Raw genomic sequence first — 19,568 nt, forward strand, 5'->3', positions numbered from 1 at the left:
AGTTTGCCAATATATCTGCTGTGAAATCCAGATCTGGTGGCATTCTGAAGGATCCAAAGGACATTAACGCAACTTTTTGTTCTTTTTATTTCAAACTTTATAGCTCTATCTCGACCAGTGAGCCCGATTCTTTTGCGTCTTTGTCCACTCTTGATTTACCCCAGTTGTCAAATTTAGAATCTGAACAGCTGGCCAAACTGCTTTCTCTGCAAGAGTTAGAGGCTGCGATCAAGGGTAAATCTCCAGGTTTGGATGGTATACCTGTGGAATTTTATTTAACTTTTTGGTCTGAGTTAGGTCCTTTTACGATAGACATAAACCACTCAGTCACTCAAGGATCATTTCGTTCGTCGACAAATATACACTACCGTTCAAAAGTTTAGGGTCACTTACTCATTCTTTATTTTTTATTTCACATTTTAGAATAATAGTAAAGTCATCACAACTATGGAATAATAGAAATGAAAATATGTGAATTATGTTGTAACAAACAAATCAAATAAATCAAAACTATGTTATATTTTAGCATCTTCAAAGTGGCCACACTTTGCCTAGATATTGCAGAAATGTACAATTGGCATTTTCTCAACCAACTTCTTGAGGTATCACCCTGAGATGCTTTTTAAACAGTACTGAAGGAGTTCCCATCTATATGTTGGGCACTTAGTGGCTGCTTTTCTTAATTATTCGGTCCAGGTCATCCATATCAAAAACGTTTTTTTTAATTAAATTTTAGTTTTATAATGAAATAAATTAATATGGTAGCACAATTATATTTTTGTCTACACAACTAATTTCAAACATTTAAGCATACGCCTTCAGATCAAAAGGTTTTTAAGATCATGAGAGACATTTGGCAAGTGACCCCAAACTTTTGAACAGTGGTGTAGCTTTTATTTCTCTCCTTTTAAAGAAAGACAAAGACCCAACTTCTTGCTCTAATTACCGGCCTCTTTCACTGATTTGGACGGATGTTTAGATTTATGCCAAGGTGCTGGCTCATCGTTTGGAGGGACTTATGACTAAACTGGTTCACCCAACCAAGCGGGTTTTATTAAATCTTCGCAGGCTATATCATATTGTTTATTCAGTGGATCAATTGACCTCCCCATGTGCAGTACTCTCTCGATGCGATGAAAGCTTTTGACCATTTAGAATGGGATTATTTATGGGCCGTCCTAGGTCACTTAGGTTTAGGATCGGGCTTTATAGATATGATTAAAGTTTTGTATGACAACCGTTCTCATGGGGAGTTCTGTTCAAACCCTTTTTCTATACGTCGAGGTACCTGTCAGGGTTGTCCTCTCTCCCCATTGCTATTTGCACTCTCTCTAGAGCCCCTAGCTCAAACTGTGAGGCAGTCTGAACTTATCTCTTCCATAACAGTAAGAAACACACACCACCACATTTCGTTATTTGCTGATGACATTTTATTTTTTTGGGATAAACCGTCACATTCTATCCCCCATGTGCTGAATTTATTTGACCATTTCGGATACCTTTCCAGCTATAAAATTAATTGGACCAAGTCATGTTTACTTCCCCTCAATTTTACAGTCGACTCTACACTTCCTTCTATAGCTATCCCGGTGGTTCGTTCCTTTAAATATTTAGGGATAGATGTTTTTTCCTTGCATGATATTGTCACCTGAATACCTGAATAATATTTTAACCAAGATAACCTCAGATTTGGAAAACTGGTCCCACCTTCCCAGCTCTTTTCATGCTTGTATATCAGTGATTAAAAATGAATGTCCTTCCTCATATTAATTTATTTTCTTTTATGATTCCTTTTCCACCAACTGCTGGCTATTGGAACAAACATAATTCGATTGTCTCTCGCTACATATGGAATGGGAAACGTCCTCGAATTAAGATGCTTACCTTACAGTGCAGCAGAGTGGATGGAAGTTTGTCCTTCCCCAACTTTAAACAATATGCTCAAGCTTTTACTCTTCATCCTTTGTCAGTTTGATTTGATCCTGATGTCTCAGTGTCATGAAGGTGATTCAGGAGTCCCTTGTATCACTTTATGAATTAAAGCATCTTTTTTTTGCCAGAATTTCTCTTAAAAACTGCGTTTTGGCCCTATTATCTCTCACCTGCTGTCCACTTGGAGGGAAGTTGAAAGGCAATCTCAACGAATTACAATCTGGCATCACCATTCACCTCTCTTTCATAATAGTCATTTTTTGTCAGGCAATGCACCTTTTTATTGTCCGCAGTGGGACCGTAAAAAAGGTAAATATAGTCTGAAATCCTTTCATGATATTAAAGTCCAATACAATTTACCGGGTACCTCGTTTTTTTTTATGTTTTTACGTATTCGATCGGCCCTTCAGGCATATGGGGTACCTTGGGACTGCCAATTACCTATTCACCCCTTGTGCAAACTAATTCTTCCTTCTGAGAAACCGCCCGCCTCTGCCCGCCCATTTATTTATCTCTACCTTCTTAAGCAATGCAAACCGTTACCTACTGTAACTATTTGGGCCAAGGATTTTAACAATAATACGCAGGCTTTCATTCCTGATCAGGTATGGGAGATGTTTAAGTTGTCCTCAAAAAACCCTAACCACCAAATGATTCATTGGAAATTATTACACATCCTTCTCTTTATTCTGTATTGTTATTATTCTTTAAAAATAAAACAATTGTTCAAAAAAAAAAAATAAATAAAAAAAAATCAGGGGGCCTGTGTAGCTGGGTATTGACGCTGACTACCACCCCTGGAGTCGCGAGTTCAAATCCAGGGCGTGCTGAGTGACCCGGTTGCTAGGGAGGGTAGAGACACATAGGGTAACCTCCTCGTGTTCGCTATAATGTGTGATTCTCACTCCTGGTGGGGCACGTGGCGAGTTGTGTGTGGATGCTGTGGAGAATAGCATGGGGCGAGTCACTACACCACCATGAGGACTTAAGAGCACATTGGGAATTCAAAATTGGGGAGAAGAGGGAAAAACAGTGGTCCAACTGTCATCATTGTTTAAAGTTTATAACTCACAGGGATGCAAACTCATGAGAGTCGAAAAATTTGAGACAATCACAGATCCACAGACACCATGACCAATTACATACAGTACTCAGTCTCCCTTTTGCCTATAGCACACTTGGAGGGATTGATAGTGAGACCTACTTCCTGAATGCAATGGAACACCTCCTTCAAATGTCGGAGATGTTGTTCCCAGGTTGAACTATAAATAATTATGTCATCCAGGTAAGCAGCTGCATAGCCATTAAGGCCAGACAGGACGTGGCCCATAAGTATTTGAAATGTGGCTGGGGCCCCATGTAAACCAAATGGCATAACAGAAAATTGGAAGAGCCCCCAAGGGTTGCGGAAAGTGGTCAAATGTTTTGACAGAGCACTCAAAGGGGCTTGCCAACTGCCTTTACATAAGTCAATAGTGGTCAGCCATTTTGCCTTGCCCAGACGGTCAATAAGTTAATCAATCCTAGGTGTTGGATAGGAGTCAAATTTGGACACAGAATTAAGGTATTGAAAGTCCACACAAAAATGTAGACTGCCATCCTTTTTAGGAACCAATACCACTGGGCTACACCAGTTACTTCGGGAGGGTTCAATTATATTCGACTCCAGTGTTTTAATCCATGTCTTCTGAAGCGATCTATTCAGTTTAGGGTGAGAATAGACCAAAATGTAACTCTGTTTTGACAGTACATCTTTCCTTTGCAGTCTCTAGGCACGATCATTATTTAAAGCTCAATTGCACTTCCTAGTGCTTGACGCATGTGCAGAGCGCTAGATGAGGCTATAGGAAGTGTAATCAAGCTTGAAATCATTATCGCCAAGGAGACTGCTGATGTCAAGGTTTAAAGTGAAAAGGGAGTTACATTTTGGTCCGTTCTCACCCAAAACTGATAAGATTGATTAAGACGACATGCATTAAACTGAAATCTTATGGATTACCTTTATGCGGCCTTTAAATGATTTTGGAGCTTCAAAATACTGGTGATCATTCATTTGCATTGTATGGACCTACAGAGCTGAGATATGCTTCTAAAAAATCTTTGCGTTCTGCAGTAGTATGTCATACACATCTGGGATGGCATGAGGGTGAGTTTATGAGAGATTTTTCATTTTTGGGTGATGTATTCTTTTAAAGGTTTTCAAACCATTGAATGAAACATTATTGATCGTAGAGCCTCTAAGAACTGTCACTTCAAACTTTCTACAGTATTTACTAAATATACTAATATACTAATATATATATATATATTTTTTTTTTTTTTTTTTTTTTTTTTCCTTGACTTTACAATCATATGCATTGTAGTGCATTTATAGACAGTTCCACCTTAACTATCACAGCGCATTACAAATCTATCTCAGATGTTTAGAATGCTGATGCAGAAACAAAAGTGTTTTGTAATCCTTACGCTCATCACATAAAGGACCCTCTCGTGTGCCCCACTGGAAGCCCTGTACAATGCTGTCCTTCACTGAGCCGAGAAGAGCTTTATCTACCTACAACACACACACACAAAAGGATAAAAAAAAAAAAAAATTGTTTTTAAAAACAACAACGGTTAAGTTCAACTGACCAGTGTATGGCCTCTCACAAACACAGAGCATGTCACATGCAAGTCAATATTTTTCACACCTCTGATTTCCTGGCATTACACATGGCAAACAACTATACACTGTTAAATTCGTACTGACATGAACATACATTTAATCCACACAGGGAATACAATTACTATGTAATAGCTGTATATCTACAACCACAATCTTTTTTAGTTTTCCTATCTTTTCAATACAGTCAGAGGCGAGATTCCAATTCCAAATTTAAATGGAATATTCTGGGTTTAATTCACATTGAGCTCTATCGACAGCTTCTGTTGCATGCTGTCTATTAACAAAGATAAACATTAAAACTTTTCCACAGTTTGTAAAAACAAACAAACAAACAAATGCATTGACAGTCACTGATGAGATTATAATGGAAACAATGGAAGTCTATGGGGCAATTGGTGTAGATCACAGTTAACCTGGAATATTCCTTTAATGCATTTGCAATAAGCTCACGTTTAAACTGTGATAAAAAATAAAAAAAACTTGCAGAACATAATTAGTGATAATTATTGTCAGCAGAAACAAGAAGCTGACATGTTTATTACCTCAGAGGGCAAAGTGTCGTCTACCAAGATGTTGGGCCCAGTCGTATCAGGTCCAAAAGCCCAAATGGAACGAGCTGCCAGCAAATCCCAGTCATACTTGGTCTGGAAAAACTCTCCCAACTTTTTTCTACAGCGAGAGCAAGGGAGACACAGAGAGAAAAATAATTAAGCTGGTTGATAGATTGTAAGTGAAATAGCTTGTGCAGTTCTTTGTTAGTTGTGCTGCACCACAGATGTTGGTCTTATCAACCTCTAATGGCTTCACATCAGAGCAATACAAACACACACATAACAGTGGAAAAGAGGCTAAGGAAATAGGTAATGTTCAAGTGTTGATTTGCCTATAGAATTTAAAGCTTGATAGCCAAAAAACACTTCTCATACTTTCTCACATGTAGGATTACATTTGTATTTAGTAAAAGCAAAGTTCAGAACGGCCTTTCTACCTGTTCCATGTGATTTGCACCACCTCGTTCTCAATGTCTTCAGCCAGACCCTTCTCCAGCGGCTCAGCAATCATGGTGATCTTATTCCTGCCAATCACACACACAAATGCAATTTCAAACCAGACAAACATGTCCAAATGCTGATGGCAACCATTTGTTATGCTGTCAAAACTTTTACAAGTCATATTTCAAGAAATACATTCATCACAAAACTAGAGTTCTGACATTTTTCCTCACTTTTTATTGGGAGTTTCAGCAAAACACTTCAGGGAGGAGGTCTCCACCACAGTCTCACAGAAGGTCACCACCGGATCTGCTACCTACAATAAAAGTCCGAATTTATCATTAAACAAAAAATTTGGAAAAGATTCAGACAAGTCAAGATGAGACCAAAGTGAAGCAGAACATGTGTGAGAGAGCAAGAACACACCTTGATGTCAATCTCGGAGTACATTTTCCGCAGGTCGTGCATCACACAGTCCAGGTACAGCTCACCTGTGCCAAGAATCACATGTTCTCCTGATTCCTCTACCTAAACACACACAAAATAAAACACAGTTAAACCCAACTTTGCAGTAACAATTGAAGACCCAACATGGATGTTACTAGATCAAATTGACCCCACAGACAAATCAGTTCTGAATAGTCAAAATCTGCTGTTCATGACCAAGCATGTGTGAAAGACATGGTGAGGTTAAAAGCATTTTATATTGCCATATTCAAATCATAACTGTGGATAATGTCAAGTTTACATTAAAGGGATAATTCACCCAAAAATGACAATTCTGTCAACTTTTATTGAACTGCATAGCCATGTAGTTCAAACCCCTATAACTTTCTTGAAAGTGAATTGTGCCGGAGACTGACGTACTGTCTGGCATCTCCTTTTGTGTTTCATGGAAGAAAGTCAGTCATACAGGGTTGGAACAACATGACAATTTTAAAGTTGCAGAAAGTCTGTGTTAAAAGTAGGGCTGTGTTAAAAATATCGCAAATGTACATATCCCGATATGCACATCGCAAGGGCTTGCGATAACGGAATGACTTCAATACAGTAACCTTCAAGGCGACGCCAATAGCAGAGAATAGACTGGGTGTTCGATTGTCACTTAGTGTGTGTGCGTGCAGTGTGCACAGGCACTGTCTCAAATGATGGAGCATGTCACAATTTGTACAGATGTAGCTGTAACTGGCAATGTACTATGCTTTCAGTCTGCATTGTGTGCAGATAATGAGACCAGAGGCCAATAAACAAGTTCAAACTTGGCTTGTTTACTGGCCGCTGTGGATCTGTGTGTATATATCAAAGGATGGGTTTCAATTAATGGATTGTCCTGTGAAATCATTCCTCTCATTCTCAAGTTCAGCACGGACTGACAAGCACATTAAACCAAAGCACAGAGAATCTACGGCAAGCGCTTCTGGACATACATTTTCAAATAAAAGTCCCACATTGAATGAACTAATTTTTAAATGAATACGTACATGAATTACAGTGTAAAAATAAAATAATTTACAACACAGATTATTTTAGGATAACCCACAATATGGTGAAATTAACTTTATATTCATATACTTTTTACAGAAAAATTCAAACAATTGAAGATGAATTTTAATATCTGCTACATAGCTAATGGTAAAATCTGTACATTATATACAGTCTATATAAAATTGTGGTGGAAAAATTTATTTGGGCGGTGGGGTTTCTGGTGTTCTGTGCACTCCGATGATGTCATCATAGTATTATCATTTCGCATGTCGCATTTTCCAATAACTTACTGCATATTGCATTTTTCCTCCATATTGTGCAGCTCTAGTTAAGTTTAAACTGGGTCAAAATGACCCACAACTGCACAGAAGGGTAAATAAGTTTAAAAAGTACAGTTGGACTGATTTGGTCCTAAGGATTAAGACATGACAGAAGTAGGAATATTGTTCCATGTGGATAGAGTGGTGTTGTGCTAGAGTGCATTACCTTTGTTGTGAGTGAAGGATAACTTTTGTTGACTTTTCTAAGCCCATCCAACATCTTGGGCAGTTCAGAGGGATTAACCGGCTCCACAGCGATCTTTATCACTGATGCAGTGTTAAACTTTAACGGCCTAAAGATCTGAGCCTACTCACACAAACACAGACTACATATTATTTTAAATTTCTCTTATTACAGTAACACAGCTCTGTAATTAACAGATAGCTCTCTCTGTCTCACCTCTTCATTTCCACGGGGCTCTGTGATTGTGGCAGTTTTAACGATAGGCTGGTCACATCCCTCGATTAGCACCCAGTTGCCAGCAGGAACCCGATTCACCTCAATCTGATATCTAACATTAACAAATAAACACATTGAACATAACATGTCTGCATTTACAAACTCAACAGGGTAACGGAAACAAAAAAAATCACAGTTTATTGACCAATCAGACCAGTGCTTGTGAAGGTTACCTGGCGACAGAGATCCACAGGCGTCCGACGGGGCAGATCTGTGAGTCCTCCTCGTCCTCCAGGGTGTAGTTTTCTCCCAGTACCTTCACAGGCTGGCCCGCCTGCAGGGTCCCGCTCAGGACTCGTCCGAATGCGTGGAACTGAACACCGTCATCTGTGCTGTACATCTTAGTGGTGTGACACATCAATGGACCCTGAACGAGAGAGAAACATTTGGCTATTATTTGGCAAGACAACATACCCTTGTATTCAAGATACATTCTAAAAACAAGTTTTTATATATCAAATAATTTTGCATTCTCAGGTCATTTTAGATTAAAGTTGTTTGGATATTTTGTTACTGGAAAACAAGTACAAGATGCTGATTAGCAATAGGATTTTTGAAGTGTAATGTTTCTACACTGATATCATGCTCTATAAAATACACACTTACATCAGGGTCACACTCAGCCATCGTCTCTCCAAGGTCTGAGTCCAGTCCACCTGTGTAGCTGTGCTCTATCTTGGCTTTGGAGCCCCCCTGAGGAGACGGTATGTGTTGCACACACATATCCACAAAGCCTGTTGAATCAGCAGACATTAGTACACTGTACATACACCATGCATGGTTTATAGCAATGCAATACTTGGTTCCACAAAGACTCCAATGACACTACAAACAAATTATGGCACGCACACACACGCACACGCACCTGTAAACTCCCCAAAGAAGCGGTTACAAACGAGGCGCAGCAGAGGCCTGATGTTGAGCTTTAACTCCTCTTTGGTCAGATGAATACCGAGCTCATCTAAGACCCGTGGCAGAGATGTGTCCACATCACCAACCACCTACAGATACACAACAGTTAAACACAGTCTGGACATTTATGTGTTTGAATGCCTATGTGCAAAAAAGATGTATAAATCTGACATGGGATTAGGGCTTGGGCGATTTTCACGATATTATTTCAATGATTTTGCTGCCGATATCAAATGAAGCAATATCATGCATAACGCGATGATTGAAGTGTGCTTTTTATTTAGCCACTACGTATCCTAAAAAGCACATGATTCAACAAAATTCACGATCCTTTGGGGCTGAACAATTCATCAAAATCTCAGCATTGTCATATGTCACATGCGCAAAAGGCTGTGATTTCATGCAGTGAATACATATTCTGTGCGAACAGGTGATGCCATTCTGTGTTCCCGAGCGGGGCTCTTGATGCACTCTTTTAAAAGTCTCAGGGCAGTTCTCGTGCTTTGTGAAAGGAAAGCATTGCAAGTTCACACATTCCAGCAATTCCAAACTTTTGTTACCGCTATAGGTTCTTATAAAAATCGAAAAACAGGACACAGTGTCACAGAAAAGGTGACAGCATTTCACCAGATTTGTAATGAGCAACATTGCAAGCTGTCAAATACACACTGCACTAGGGTTGCACGGTATACCGGTGCTATGGTAGTATCGCAATACTAAAGCTTCAAAATACTAGTGGTGCCACAGTATTTTTAAAACAGTAGTACTGTAAGTTATGTTGTATGTGCGGTAGTAAATATTTTAGCTAAAACCTTCATTTGAACCAGACCCATGTCTACAATAACATTAAAAAGTTAGTCTTTTCGAGTGGTGTCTCTTTCACACAGTGCTCTTTAAGAGTGCAAAATGCTGTTTAGAATTTGTCCCTTATATGGTATTGTTTATTTTTCAATGGGTGGTTTTCCCATGCTTCAAACACACATCTGAATCACAGTGTGTTAATTTGGTGGTTGTGTCTCCTAATGGATAATATGGATTAAATAAAAATTTGGAGAGTGAGAAGCTTTTTAAAAAACAAAATTCATGTAACAAGATTTGGAATTAGTTTGGGGTTTGCCTGATGAGACCGGGAAAATCAATCTGCTGTGAATGTCTACAAAGATTTCAAGCCAAAGAGGGAAAACACCAGCAACATTAAACACCTTCGGACACATCCCACTGCTTCTGCAGAATACACATAGGTTAGTGCCACTTCATTTAACCTAATTGCTTTATCTTAACATTTACAGATTTACCGTTTCTCAGAAAAATCGAACATTGCACTCATTTATTTTTTCCCCAATTACAATGCATGGTGGTGGTAAATTTGCACTTATGATCAGGGATGCATTTCCCAAAAGCATCGCAAGCTTAAGTTGATCGAAGAGACCATTATGATCTCTTCGATCAATTTAAGCTTGCAATGCTTTTGGGAAACGCAGCCCAGATCGGTTTAATCACATCCCTTAGGCGTGCGATCAAACCGGTGTGTGTAATCTGCATACACGCTGCTGTTTAACAGGAGAGAGGGGCTGAAGAGGTTGTAATGAGGGGGGAATAAAGCGGTTGTAATAATGAAACAGTTGTCAACGTTACAATATCTGTATTTTTATGTTACCAACATTCAAATAATCATAGAAATAATGGAATAAAAGTTTAAATCCATTGCCTTTTTGATACGGCAAAGTTTTTAAAATGTTTTATTACATCATACTAAGAATGTATTTAGGTAACAAGTTAGTCCATTTGAGCATTTTCCCAGTTCATCCATGAAGTTATTTTCACCACTTCCGGAGCAACAAGTGGAATGGCTAGTTTCTAAGAACCACTACGACAAACTGTGTTAACACACTATCGTGTGGTATCGTGATACTACTTGGTATTGTGATACTTTAGCTGGTCATAAGATATGATTTTGGTATTTTGACAACCATACACTGCACTACACGTGTTCCAGGTGAAGTAAATAAGACAAAAATATATTACTTTTGTACAAAACTATTATATTCCTCATAATAATCATAATAATTCAGTATTATATTACAAATAAATCAAAATAGGCTCCAAAAAGTGAGTGAACGTAGTTTTTGCACACTAAATATTAGGGAATTTATATGCAATAAATATAAAATAAATAAAAGATTATTGCAATATCCGATTATATCGTCAAACCCCAGCCAAGGGATCGGTGAATATTCTTGCTTTATTGATTTTGCTTTCAAAATTACATTATTGAAAAATGAAAAACTTAAATCAAAAGATATTACTAAATTCAAATTGCACTTCAAACAAACGAAAAAGGCAATTAAAATAACGAAGTGGTCAGAAAATCATATATAACCACGTCAATTTGCCGTCACGCAAGTATCAGTCTACAACAGGTGGAAAATCACTAATACAAATTAAGATCGCAAGACAATTATAAAATGTGAACATAATAAAATGATGATAATAATAATAATAATTGAAATATTAATAAATGTTAGGTTCAAAGTGAACTTGTTTAGGTTGTATACACATGTATAAGCTATAAAGTGAAACTGCAGAATTGCGTTCACAATACAACTTCTCTGTGGAAATAAAGCGAACTAAACTTCGAGCACCTTCCGAGATGGTTGGAAATCAATTGCAGCATTCTCATAGATGACACCATCCTTTTTTCAAATGACTGAAACAGAAGGGGCCTGGGTAGCTCAGTGGTAAAAGATGCTGGCTACCACCCCTGGAGTTCGCTAGTTCGAATCCCAGGGCGTGCTGAGTGACTGGATGGCGCGAGGCCTCCACACGTGCTATGTCTCCGTGGCAACGCCCTCAACAAGCCACGTGATAAGATGCGCGGGTTGATGGTCTCAGACGCGGAGACAGCTGGAATTCTTCCTCCGCCACCCGGATTGAGGTGAATCACTACGCGACCACAAGGACTTAAAAGCACATTGGGAATTGGGCATTCCAAATTGGGGAAAAAAAAAAAAAAAAAAGAGCCTGAAACAGAAAGAGTGAGAACTCTATATGCGAGATATGCTCCCGCTGCAGGACTCTGAACAAACAAGTGCATCAGACATGCTTATTGTAGTCTTTTCTTTCTTTGGGCCATTTCCATATGTGGTCCTAAATCAGATACAGGTCTGATTTTTTGGATGCGACCTCAGTCTGAACAGTCATACTGGAATTCATGCAACTTTCACGTCACTCTCGACATTCGCCACAATGCTGCGCTGGCAGGAGTCACTAAAGATTTTACATACCGGCAGTTCTTTGGTCACTCTGTGAATATGGAAGACAGCTGTGAAGGTAGTCAGTGGAGGGACAGTGAGATGTTAGAACTCATAAGTATTTGGGGTGACGCTCTATACAAGCAAAACTTGAGGGGTCGTATCGTAACCGGTCTGTGTTTGAGAGCGTAGCGAAACTTTTGCTCTCTTTCTCCTCATCCTCCTTATCACCTGCTCACGAATTCGCTGGCTTCCACTGCACATCACCCTATAAATGAATGCGTAAACACTGACTTTAGTGGCCTCCATGCTTACTTCTGTATGACAGCGTGCTGCGTGTGATGTCTTTGTTATTGTTCTTTTGCACATGCGGGTCAGTTCAGGACCATGACAAGTTCACACTGGAATCTGATATTGGCTACATTTAAAAAATAATGTGAACAGCCAAACTAAAAAAATAAATTAAAAAAAATTATTGGATCAGAGCAATAAATCCGAATTGAGCACTAAGGCTTGCAGTGTAAACATAGCCTTTGAGTCTAACAGCATTTCTTGTCATGTGTCATTCCGAGGCATCTGACAGTTAGCACGTCACAGTAGCTGCATTTACATGGACCCTAATAATCCATTTGTGATCGGACTAGAAGCTCAATCCAAATAAGGGGTGGTGTAAACCTTTTCTAATCCATTTGAAAAGAGAATTTTTGCCATTTAAACACTTAATCAGACTGCTTTGTGAAACTGGGACGATTTGCGCATGTTCATTACTGATGCAGTAATGGCGTCATGACGTTTCACGCACAACGACACACTTTCATCGCAGTGGCCATTTGTGACCAACCTGTGAAATTATGTCAATAAAAGCATCCAAATGTTGCTTCTGATCCATGCAAAGAGCCAGGGAAAAGTGTGTATGTCTGTCAGCAGAAATGTTGCCAGATTTGACTTTGACATTTAAATATATTTTATTCACGATTCATCTCCGTACGCCAGCCATTTTGACGTGTGATCGGCGAGCACACACACACACCTCTCTCATTCAAGAGTTACAAAAGTTTGTGTTGTTTTCTTGTCTGATTCAGTCAATACATTACTAAACATCTGTGATGATCTGCCTATATGAAAGATCTGCTTTTAGCTCATAAAAAGAACACAAAGCAACAGAGGCAAACAAACCTATGCAAATGATTAATTATTACTATTGTGTTTTATTAATGTAGTCATGCATATGTTGTCTCTTTTGTAGCATAGTTAATTAAAAAAAATATCCAGCATTTTCCATATCAAATTGCTGTGTAAATATGACTTCTTACATTATCTGGTGGCGTGAATAAATTCTGTTCTTCAAAATCTTCTGTGTTGTTTAATGACTAACATTAGTATACTGTAGGGCTCCAAATGACGATTATTTTGATAATCAATTAATCTAACAATTATTAGAATGGTTATTCGACTATTCTGTGATTATTGCAACAATTAATCATTAGCTCTTAACCGATTATTCAACTTGTGCCCCGACTTAAAATGTTGTATTTAACGTGCTTACAATAAAGGACAAAATTATCTTTTAAAAACACCTCTAAATGACATTCACTGAATTAAAGGGGAAAAAATATTTTAAGTTTAATTCAGTAAAGAAATTCACTGCAAAAAATCCTATTGTTATCAAATGTTTTTGTCTTGTTTTCCATTTAAAATGGTCTAAAAATCCTTAAAACAAGGTACATTTACTTGAGAAGCAACATAAGATATTTAGACTTGCTTTAAGAGACTGTATCTTAAATATAAGTGGATTTTGTATATAAATATATCACTTGGTTATACTTCTGCGAGTGCAGTAAAGACAAAATATACTTATATTCAAGATCTATTCTCTAAAAGCAAGTCTAAATATCTTATATTGTGAATGCATCTTTTTTAAAGAATTTTTAGATATTTTAAAATATTTGTATTTTTAATATTATATTCAACATTCTCAGTGAACAATTTTTTCTTCCGCAGCATAGCTCCTGAAGTAAATGTACGTTGTTTTAAAGGAGTTTAAGATATTTATATTGGAAAACAAGCCAAAACAAAAACAAATCAAAAACTTATTTTGTTGCATTGTATAATGGGGCGAAGACTACCCTCTCTCACCTTTGTTATCTTCAATCCATCTTTAACTCACAAACTCTCTCTTATTAAGCTGCATATTGGCAATTTTTTCATGATAATAAATGCAAAGTGACACATATAATCTCAGCAAAAAAAAGAATCGTCCTCTCACTTTCAACTGCTTTTATTTTCAGCAAAATTGTGTAAATATTTGTATGAACATAAAAAAATTCAACAACTAAGACAAACTGAACAAGTGTCACAGACATGTGACTAACAGAAATGGAATAATGTGTCCTTCAACAAAGGGGGGGGGGGTCAAAATCAAAAGTAACAGTCAGTATCTGGTGTGGCCACCAGCTGCATTAAGTACTGCAGTGCATCTCCTCCTCATGGACTGCACCAGATTTGCCAGTTCTTGCTGTGAGATGTTACCCCACTCTTCCTCCAAGGTTCTTGCAAGTTCCCGGACATTTCTGGGGGGAATGGCCCTTGCCCTCACCCTCTGATACAACAGATCCCAGACGTGCTCAATGGGATTGAGATCCGGGCTCTTCGCTGGCCATGGCAGAACACTGACATTCCTGTCTTGCAGGAAATCATGCACAGAACGAGCAGTATGGCTGGTGGCATTGTCATGCTGAAGGGTCATGTCAGGATGAGCCCGCAGGAAGGGTACCACATGAGGGAGGAGGATGTCTTCCCTGTAACGCACAGCGTTGAGATTGCCTGCAATGACAACAAGCTCAGTCCGATGATGCTGTGACACACCGCCCCAGACCATGACGGACCTCCACCTCCAAATCAATCCCACTCCAGAGTACAGGCCTCGGTGTAAGGCTCATTCCTACGACGATAAACGCGAGTCCGACCATCACACCTGGTGAGACAAAACCACGATTCTTCAGTGAAGTGCACTTTTGGCCAGTCCTGTCTGGTCCAGCGAAGGTGGGTTTGTGCCCATAGGCAACATTGTTGCCGGTGATGTCTGGTAAGGACCTGCCTTACAACAGGCCTACAAGCCCTCAGTCCAGCCTCTCTCAGCCTATTGCGGACAGTCTGAGCACTAATGGAGGGATTGTGCATTCCTGGTGTAACTTGGGCAGTTGTTGTTGCCATCTTGTACCTGTCCCGCAAGGGTGATATTCAGATGTACTGATCCTGTGCAGGTGTTGTTACACGTGGTCTGCCTCTGTGAGGACGATCAGCTGTCCTCCCTGTAGCGCTGTCTTAGGCGTCTCACAGCACGGACATTGCAATTTATTGCCCTGGCTACATCTGCAGTCCTAATGCCTCCATGCAGCATGCCTAAGGCATGTTCACGCAGATGAGCAGGGACCCTGGGCATCTTTCTTTTGGTGTTTTTCAGAGTTTCTTTAATGTCCTAAATTTTTATAACTGTGACCTTAATTGCCTACCGTCTGTAAGCTGTTAGTGTCTTAATGACCGTTCCACAGGTGCATGTTCATTAACTGTTTATGGTTCATTGAACAAGCATGGAAAACATTGTTTAAACCTTAAAAAGTTATTTGGATTTTTACAAAATTATCTTTCAAATACAGTGTTCTGAAAAAGGGAGGTTTTTTTTTTTTTTTTTGCTGAGTTTATTATGATTCAATAAGTCGCGAGCCATCACGTTACAATCTAGCAGCAGCAAATGTGCGCTCGAGAAACAAGCGTCCCCCGAGACAGAGTGCGCATCAGCCGGGTGCAGTTTCAATCTCTCTCCCCCTTAGATTGGGACACGCGCAAATCAAAACAGGCGCTGACCGCACAGAGAAATGTCAGTTTTGGAGTTTGTAGTTATTTACATGATCTGCTTCCATATTATTTGAACTTTAACAAAGCTATTTAAAACAGTTATATACGCCAGGGTGTTTCCTTTAAAGACGCTCGACGTGGAAGTTTTGCTTCAGCAGAGCGGCAGCTCCAGCTCCACTTATTCCACAATGAGAGTGCTTCTGTATTTACTTATTTGGTATTTTTGCATTCTAATTCCCTCATACTTTGCGATCTACATCGCCTGAAGCTGTTTGGAAAGTTTAGAGTGCATCTAGACTGTGAGCTGTGTAATTCTTCCTCTCCTCAGTCAGGCGCGAGCTGCACTGCTACTCTTGCGCGTCATCATTAGAGTTTAATGTGATCTCATGTTACGTTAAATGAGATCAAAAAACTATTCGACAACTAAATTTTGTCTGCAATTTTTTATTGTCGATTTTGTTGACAACGTCTACTAATCATTTCAGCCTTTGTATACCGTATAGTCTACAATTAAATATATACTTTATAGTGGCATTACAGTGCTTTTTATCATTACAATCGTCACACATCTTACATGGTATTATAAATTTAAGTGTTTAATCATGGCTCTCCCCCTTCATCACTGGTTGACTGTGATTTTGACTCTGGTATGTAAAAAGCAGTATCACTTTATTAAGCTTTATAAATAGAAATAAAAGTTTTGCTGACTTTTGTCACATCCCACAGCGAAGCACACAAGGTATGTGGAATTTTGGTCACATACTGTACGGTATATGGCAGCGAGGTCATATAATGATATCACATGAAACAGGTAAATAGAACTGACCTCTTGGCTCAATTCAAAGGTGGTATATTTCAAAGCTGTTTGTTTTTATTGTTGCTGGAAAATGAGTAAATGGTATATTTAAATATTTTTAATTTAATATTTTATGATTATTATTTATTATTTAAACTACATGCTGTCATGCATAACATCATATCCTCATTTGTAGAAGTCTGAAATAATTTTGTGTGCTCAAAGTCTCGATGCTTGTTACATATAAACGCTCATATCAATCTGATCACTTTATGTAGCGTTCATGTAAACAATACGTTCAGAAACATCAATCGGAATGATTTCATTCCAATTAAAACAAAAAGTGTCCATGTAAACGCAGCTAGTGACAGGTAGATGAACAAAATTACCTGCCATGCACATGATTATAGGCTACCCGCATTTGGCGAGTGCTAATTTCATACCCTGGGCTACTATTTAATATATTTGCCGATTTCCAAGCTCCATGGTTTTGAAATTTCCTGATTTTGTCGATCATCATCTGTTAATGAATGTCGCAATCTGCATCAGGATATTTGTCAAATATCATCGATATCCGATTACATCGTCCTATCGCCCACCCTAGTAAATATTGCTTTTTATTAAGTGTATTCAGTGTAGGTGCATCTTCATGAAAATGATTCAGTATCATTCTTGCTTGTGTTTATTTAGTGAAAAACATGCCTTCATTACTTTTATATTATGCATTAAACATTTTCAGACTTGTTTAAATTTTATGCCATTTTAGACCAAATACAAAATTATCGAGATATTAAATATCAAAAAGCTTAAAAATATCGAGATATAATTTTTGAAGCTATATCTCACCTGTGAGAGAATCTTATACAGCGGCTCCAGTACGAACTCAACAAAGCTGCGCTGAGAGTTGCTGTTGGGGGCTTTCTTTGTGAATTTCCTCCTGATGGACACAAAACCCAACCAATCACAATCAAAGAACAAAAAGGAAACATGCAAAAGTAGGGGAACAATACAACTACTGCACTGATTTTCAGAACAATAAAAAGATAACAATATATGTATTAGGGATATGCACAAGTAATCGATTGATCGTGTACTCGTTCAGATTTAAATATTCAACTAGTAAAAACTACTCGAATATTGCAATTTGATTTTCCTTTGTGCCTTTGCCTGCCGTGGGCAACATTAAAATGGCTTCTTTTGCCGTTAGTTCTCCCAAAAAGAAATTTCTACCATTATTTAAAGTGATTGTATCACTTCATAAGACTTGAAATGTCTTCAGTATATTTGAGTGCAAACGTTTTATTATTCATTTTTGAATCTAGATGCATAAAAAGTGCTAATTTTTTCATAAGGAAAAACAGGTTCAAAAGTTGAACATTGAACTTAAATTCTAAATTTCAATTACTCGAAATGCCCATCCCTAAAAATGTTGGCTGAGGTGCTCACGTTTTGGGGTTGAAGTAAATGTCTCCCCACAGTCTCTTAGCAAACTCCATGTAATGAATGTCACCTGGAATTCAAAAGACAGAAAAATTAGGTTTCCAAACAAGAGCCTTGAGAAAAGTACTGTATGTACACATATGTTTGTGCATTTATGTATATCTTACCATAGGTGTCTGCATAGATTTTAGCAAAGGAGCCAAGAGTAAAGCAGATGCTGTACTGCGAGGAGGCAAAACACACATTTCCCAGCAGAGGAGACACAATCAAAGACTCATCAGTGGAGTATGTGCTGCCAGAGAGGAAAACAGACAGAGAGAGAAAGATATAATCAGGCTCTGGAAACTCAGACTAAAGCTGCTAATTAAACCCAGGAAATTAGGTTCAACAACCTGCAAGATACCTGCAACCTGCTTTATACACTTAATATAACACTTCACATTCAAAACATAACAGCCACAAAGCCACATATAGCCTATAAAATGAGAACTTAATGTAATGAAGCTCAATGAAGCTATCATCTTAAAAACAAGTAATTAAAATACAAATATAAGCTGTCGGATCAGTCCATTTGGGACGTTTTTTTCTTATCTGTTATACTAAAGCTGAGTCACGAACACAGTCAGTGGTTTTAAAACTTGTTCTTTTGAGGATCTTGGGGTACCTTAGCAACCCGTTGACCTCATCCACTATGTGGCGCAGTTTGTAATAGGCGTCAGTAGGGGGCAGCTTCAGCTCTACAATCAGACGGTCCACTTTATTAATACAAATAGTAATGGCCAACCTCTCCTGCACTGCGTGTTTGATCAGTCGCTCAGTGTTCAGCATCACCTGCACACACACACACACACACACACACACACACACACAAGACTGTCAAAAACACAATCCACCAAAAGAACATACTTACATAATATAGAGCTAGATTAATATGAATTTAACCTAGTCTTCCCTTAGGATCTGGGGATGTCCTCTGTTATATAGGAAAATAACATTAACTGTAATTTAATACTTATAATCTACATTAGCAGTTTTAATTAGCATTATATAAAAATAAAAAAAAACACTTAAGTCTATGATATGTCCCTATTGAGATAACCAAGCAGAAGTGTGAACTAACCCCCTCAGCTGCATCGATAAAAAGTACGATGCCATCGGACAGTCTGACTGCAGAGGTCACCTCATCAGAGAAATTTACATGACCTAAGGGAAAGCACTCACATCACTCAAGCACTGCAGTGTAAATGTTTGTGTTTTGTATTTTCATGACTGACATTTTAAATAGACATTTATGCCAGCTATTTTAAATATGTGAACATATAAATCATATGTGAGCACAGGGAAGAGGAAGAGAGAAAATGAAGTACCTGGTGTGTCCATGATGTTGAATAGGTAAGATTTGCCCCGTGAGTCAGGCAGCACCATGGTAACAGGAGTGCTCTTGATGCCAACTCCTCTCT

The 19,568-nt window shown here is 38.4% G+C and overlaps 1 protein-coding gene across 3 annotated transcripts in view; it reads right to left on the reverse strand.

The window, feature by feature from the left end:
* Positions 1 to 19,568, reverse strand: part of LOC127451848 (116 kDa U5 small nuclear ribonucleoprotein component-like) — a 40,657-nt gene that overhangs the window by 13,455 nt on the left and 7,634 nt on the right. For 2 of the 3 annotated variants that reach the window (XM_051716833.1, XM_051716832.1), the window contains 16 exons: positions 19,476 to 19,566; positions 19,229 to 19,311; positions 18,773 to 18,939; positions 18,276 to 18,400; positions 18,115 to 18,178; positions 17,515 to 17,605; positions 8,720 to 8,855; positions 8,461 to 8,588; positions 8,028 to 8,221; positions 7,795 to 7,906; positions 7,561 to 7,701; positions 6,016 to 6,117; positions 5,823 to 5,905; positions 5,586 to 5,672; positions 5,140 to 5,266; positions 4,399 to 4,486 (listed from right to left, as the gene is read on the reverse strand). In XM_051716833.1, coding sequence (XP_051572793.1) covers positions 4,399 to 4,486; positions 5,140 to 5,266; positions 5,586 to 5,672; positions 5,823 to 5,905; positions 6,016 to 6,117; positions 7,561 to 7,701; positions 7,795 to 7,906; positions 8,028 to 8,221; positions 8,461 to 8,588; positions 8,720 to 8,855; positions 17,515 to 17,605; positions 18,115 to 18,178; positions 18,276 to 18,400; positions 18,773 to 18,939; positions 19,229 to 19,311; positions 19,476 to 19,566 — 1,819 coding nt within the window. The remainder of the gene's footprint in view (positions 1 to 4,398; positions 4,487 to 5,139; positions 5,267 to 5,585; positions 5,673 to 5,822; positions 5,906 to 6,015; positions 6,118 to 7,560; positions 7,702 to 7,794; positions 7,907 to 8,027; positions 8,222 to 8,460; positions 8,589 to 8,719; positions 8,856 to 17,514; positions 17,606 to 18,114; positions 18,179 to 18,275; positions 18,401 to 18,772; positions 18,940 to 19,228; positions 19,312 to 19,475; positions 19,567 to 19,568) is intronic. The other variant, XM_051716834.1, reaches the window with a different exon arrangement.

This window comes from Myxocyprinus asiaticus, chromosome 14, assembly GCF_019703515.2.
Source record: "Myxocyprinus asiaticus isolate MX2 ecotype Aquarium Trade chromosome 14, UBuf_Myxa_2, whole genome shotgun sequence".
Taxonomy (NCBI): Eukaryota; Metazoa; Chordata; class Actinopteri; order Cypriniformes; family Catostomidae; genus Myxocyprinus; species Myxocyprinus asiaticus.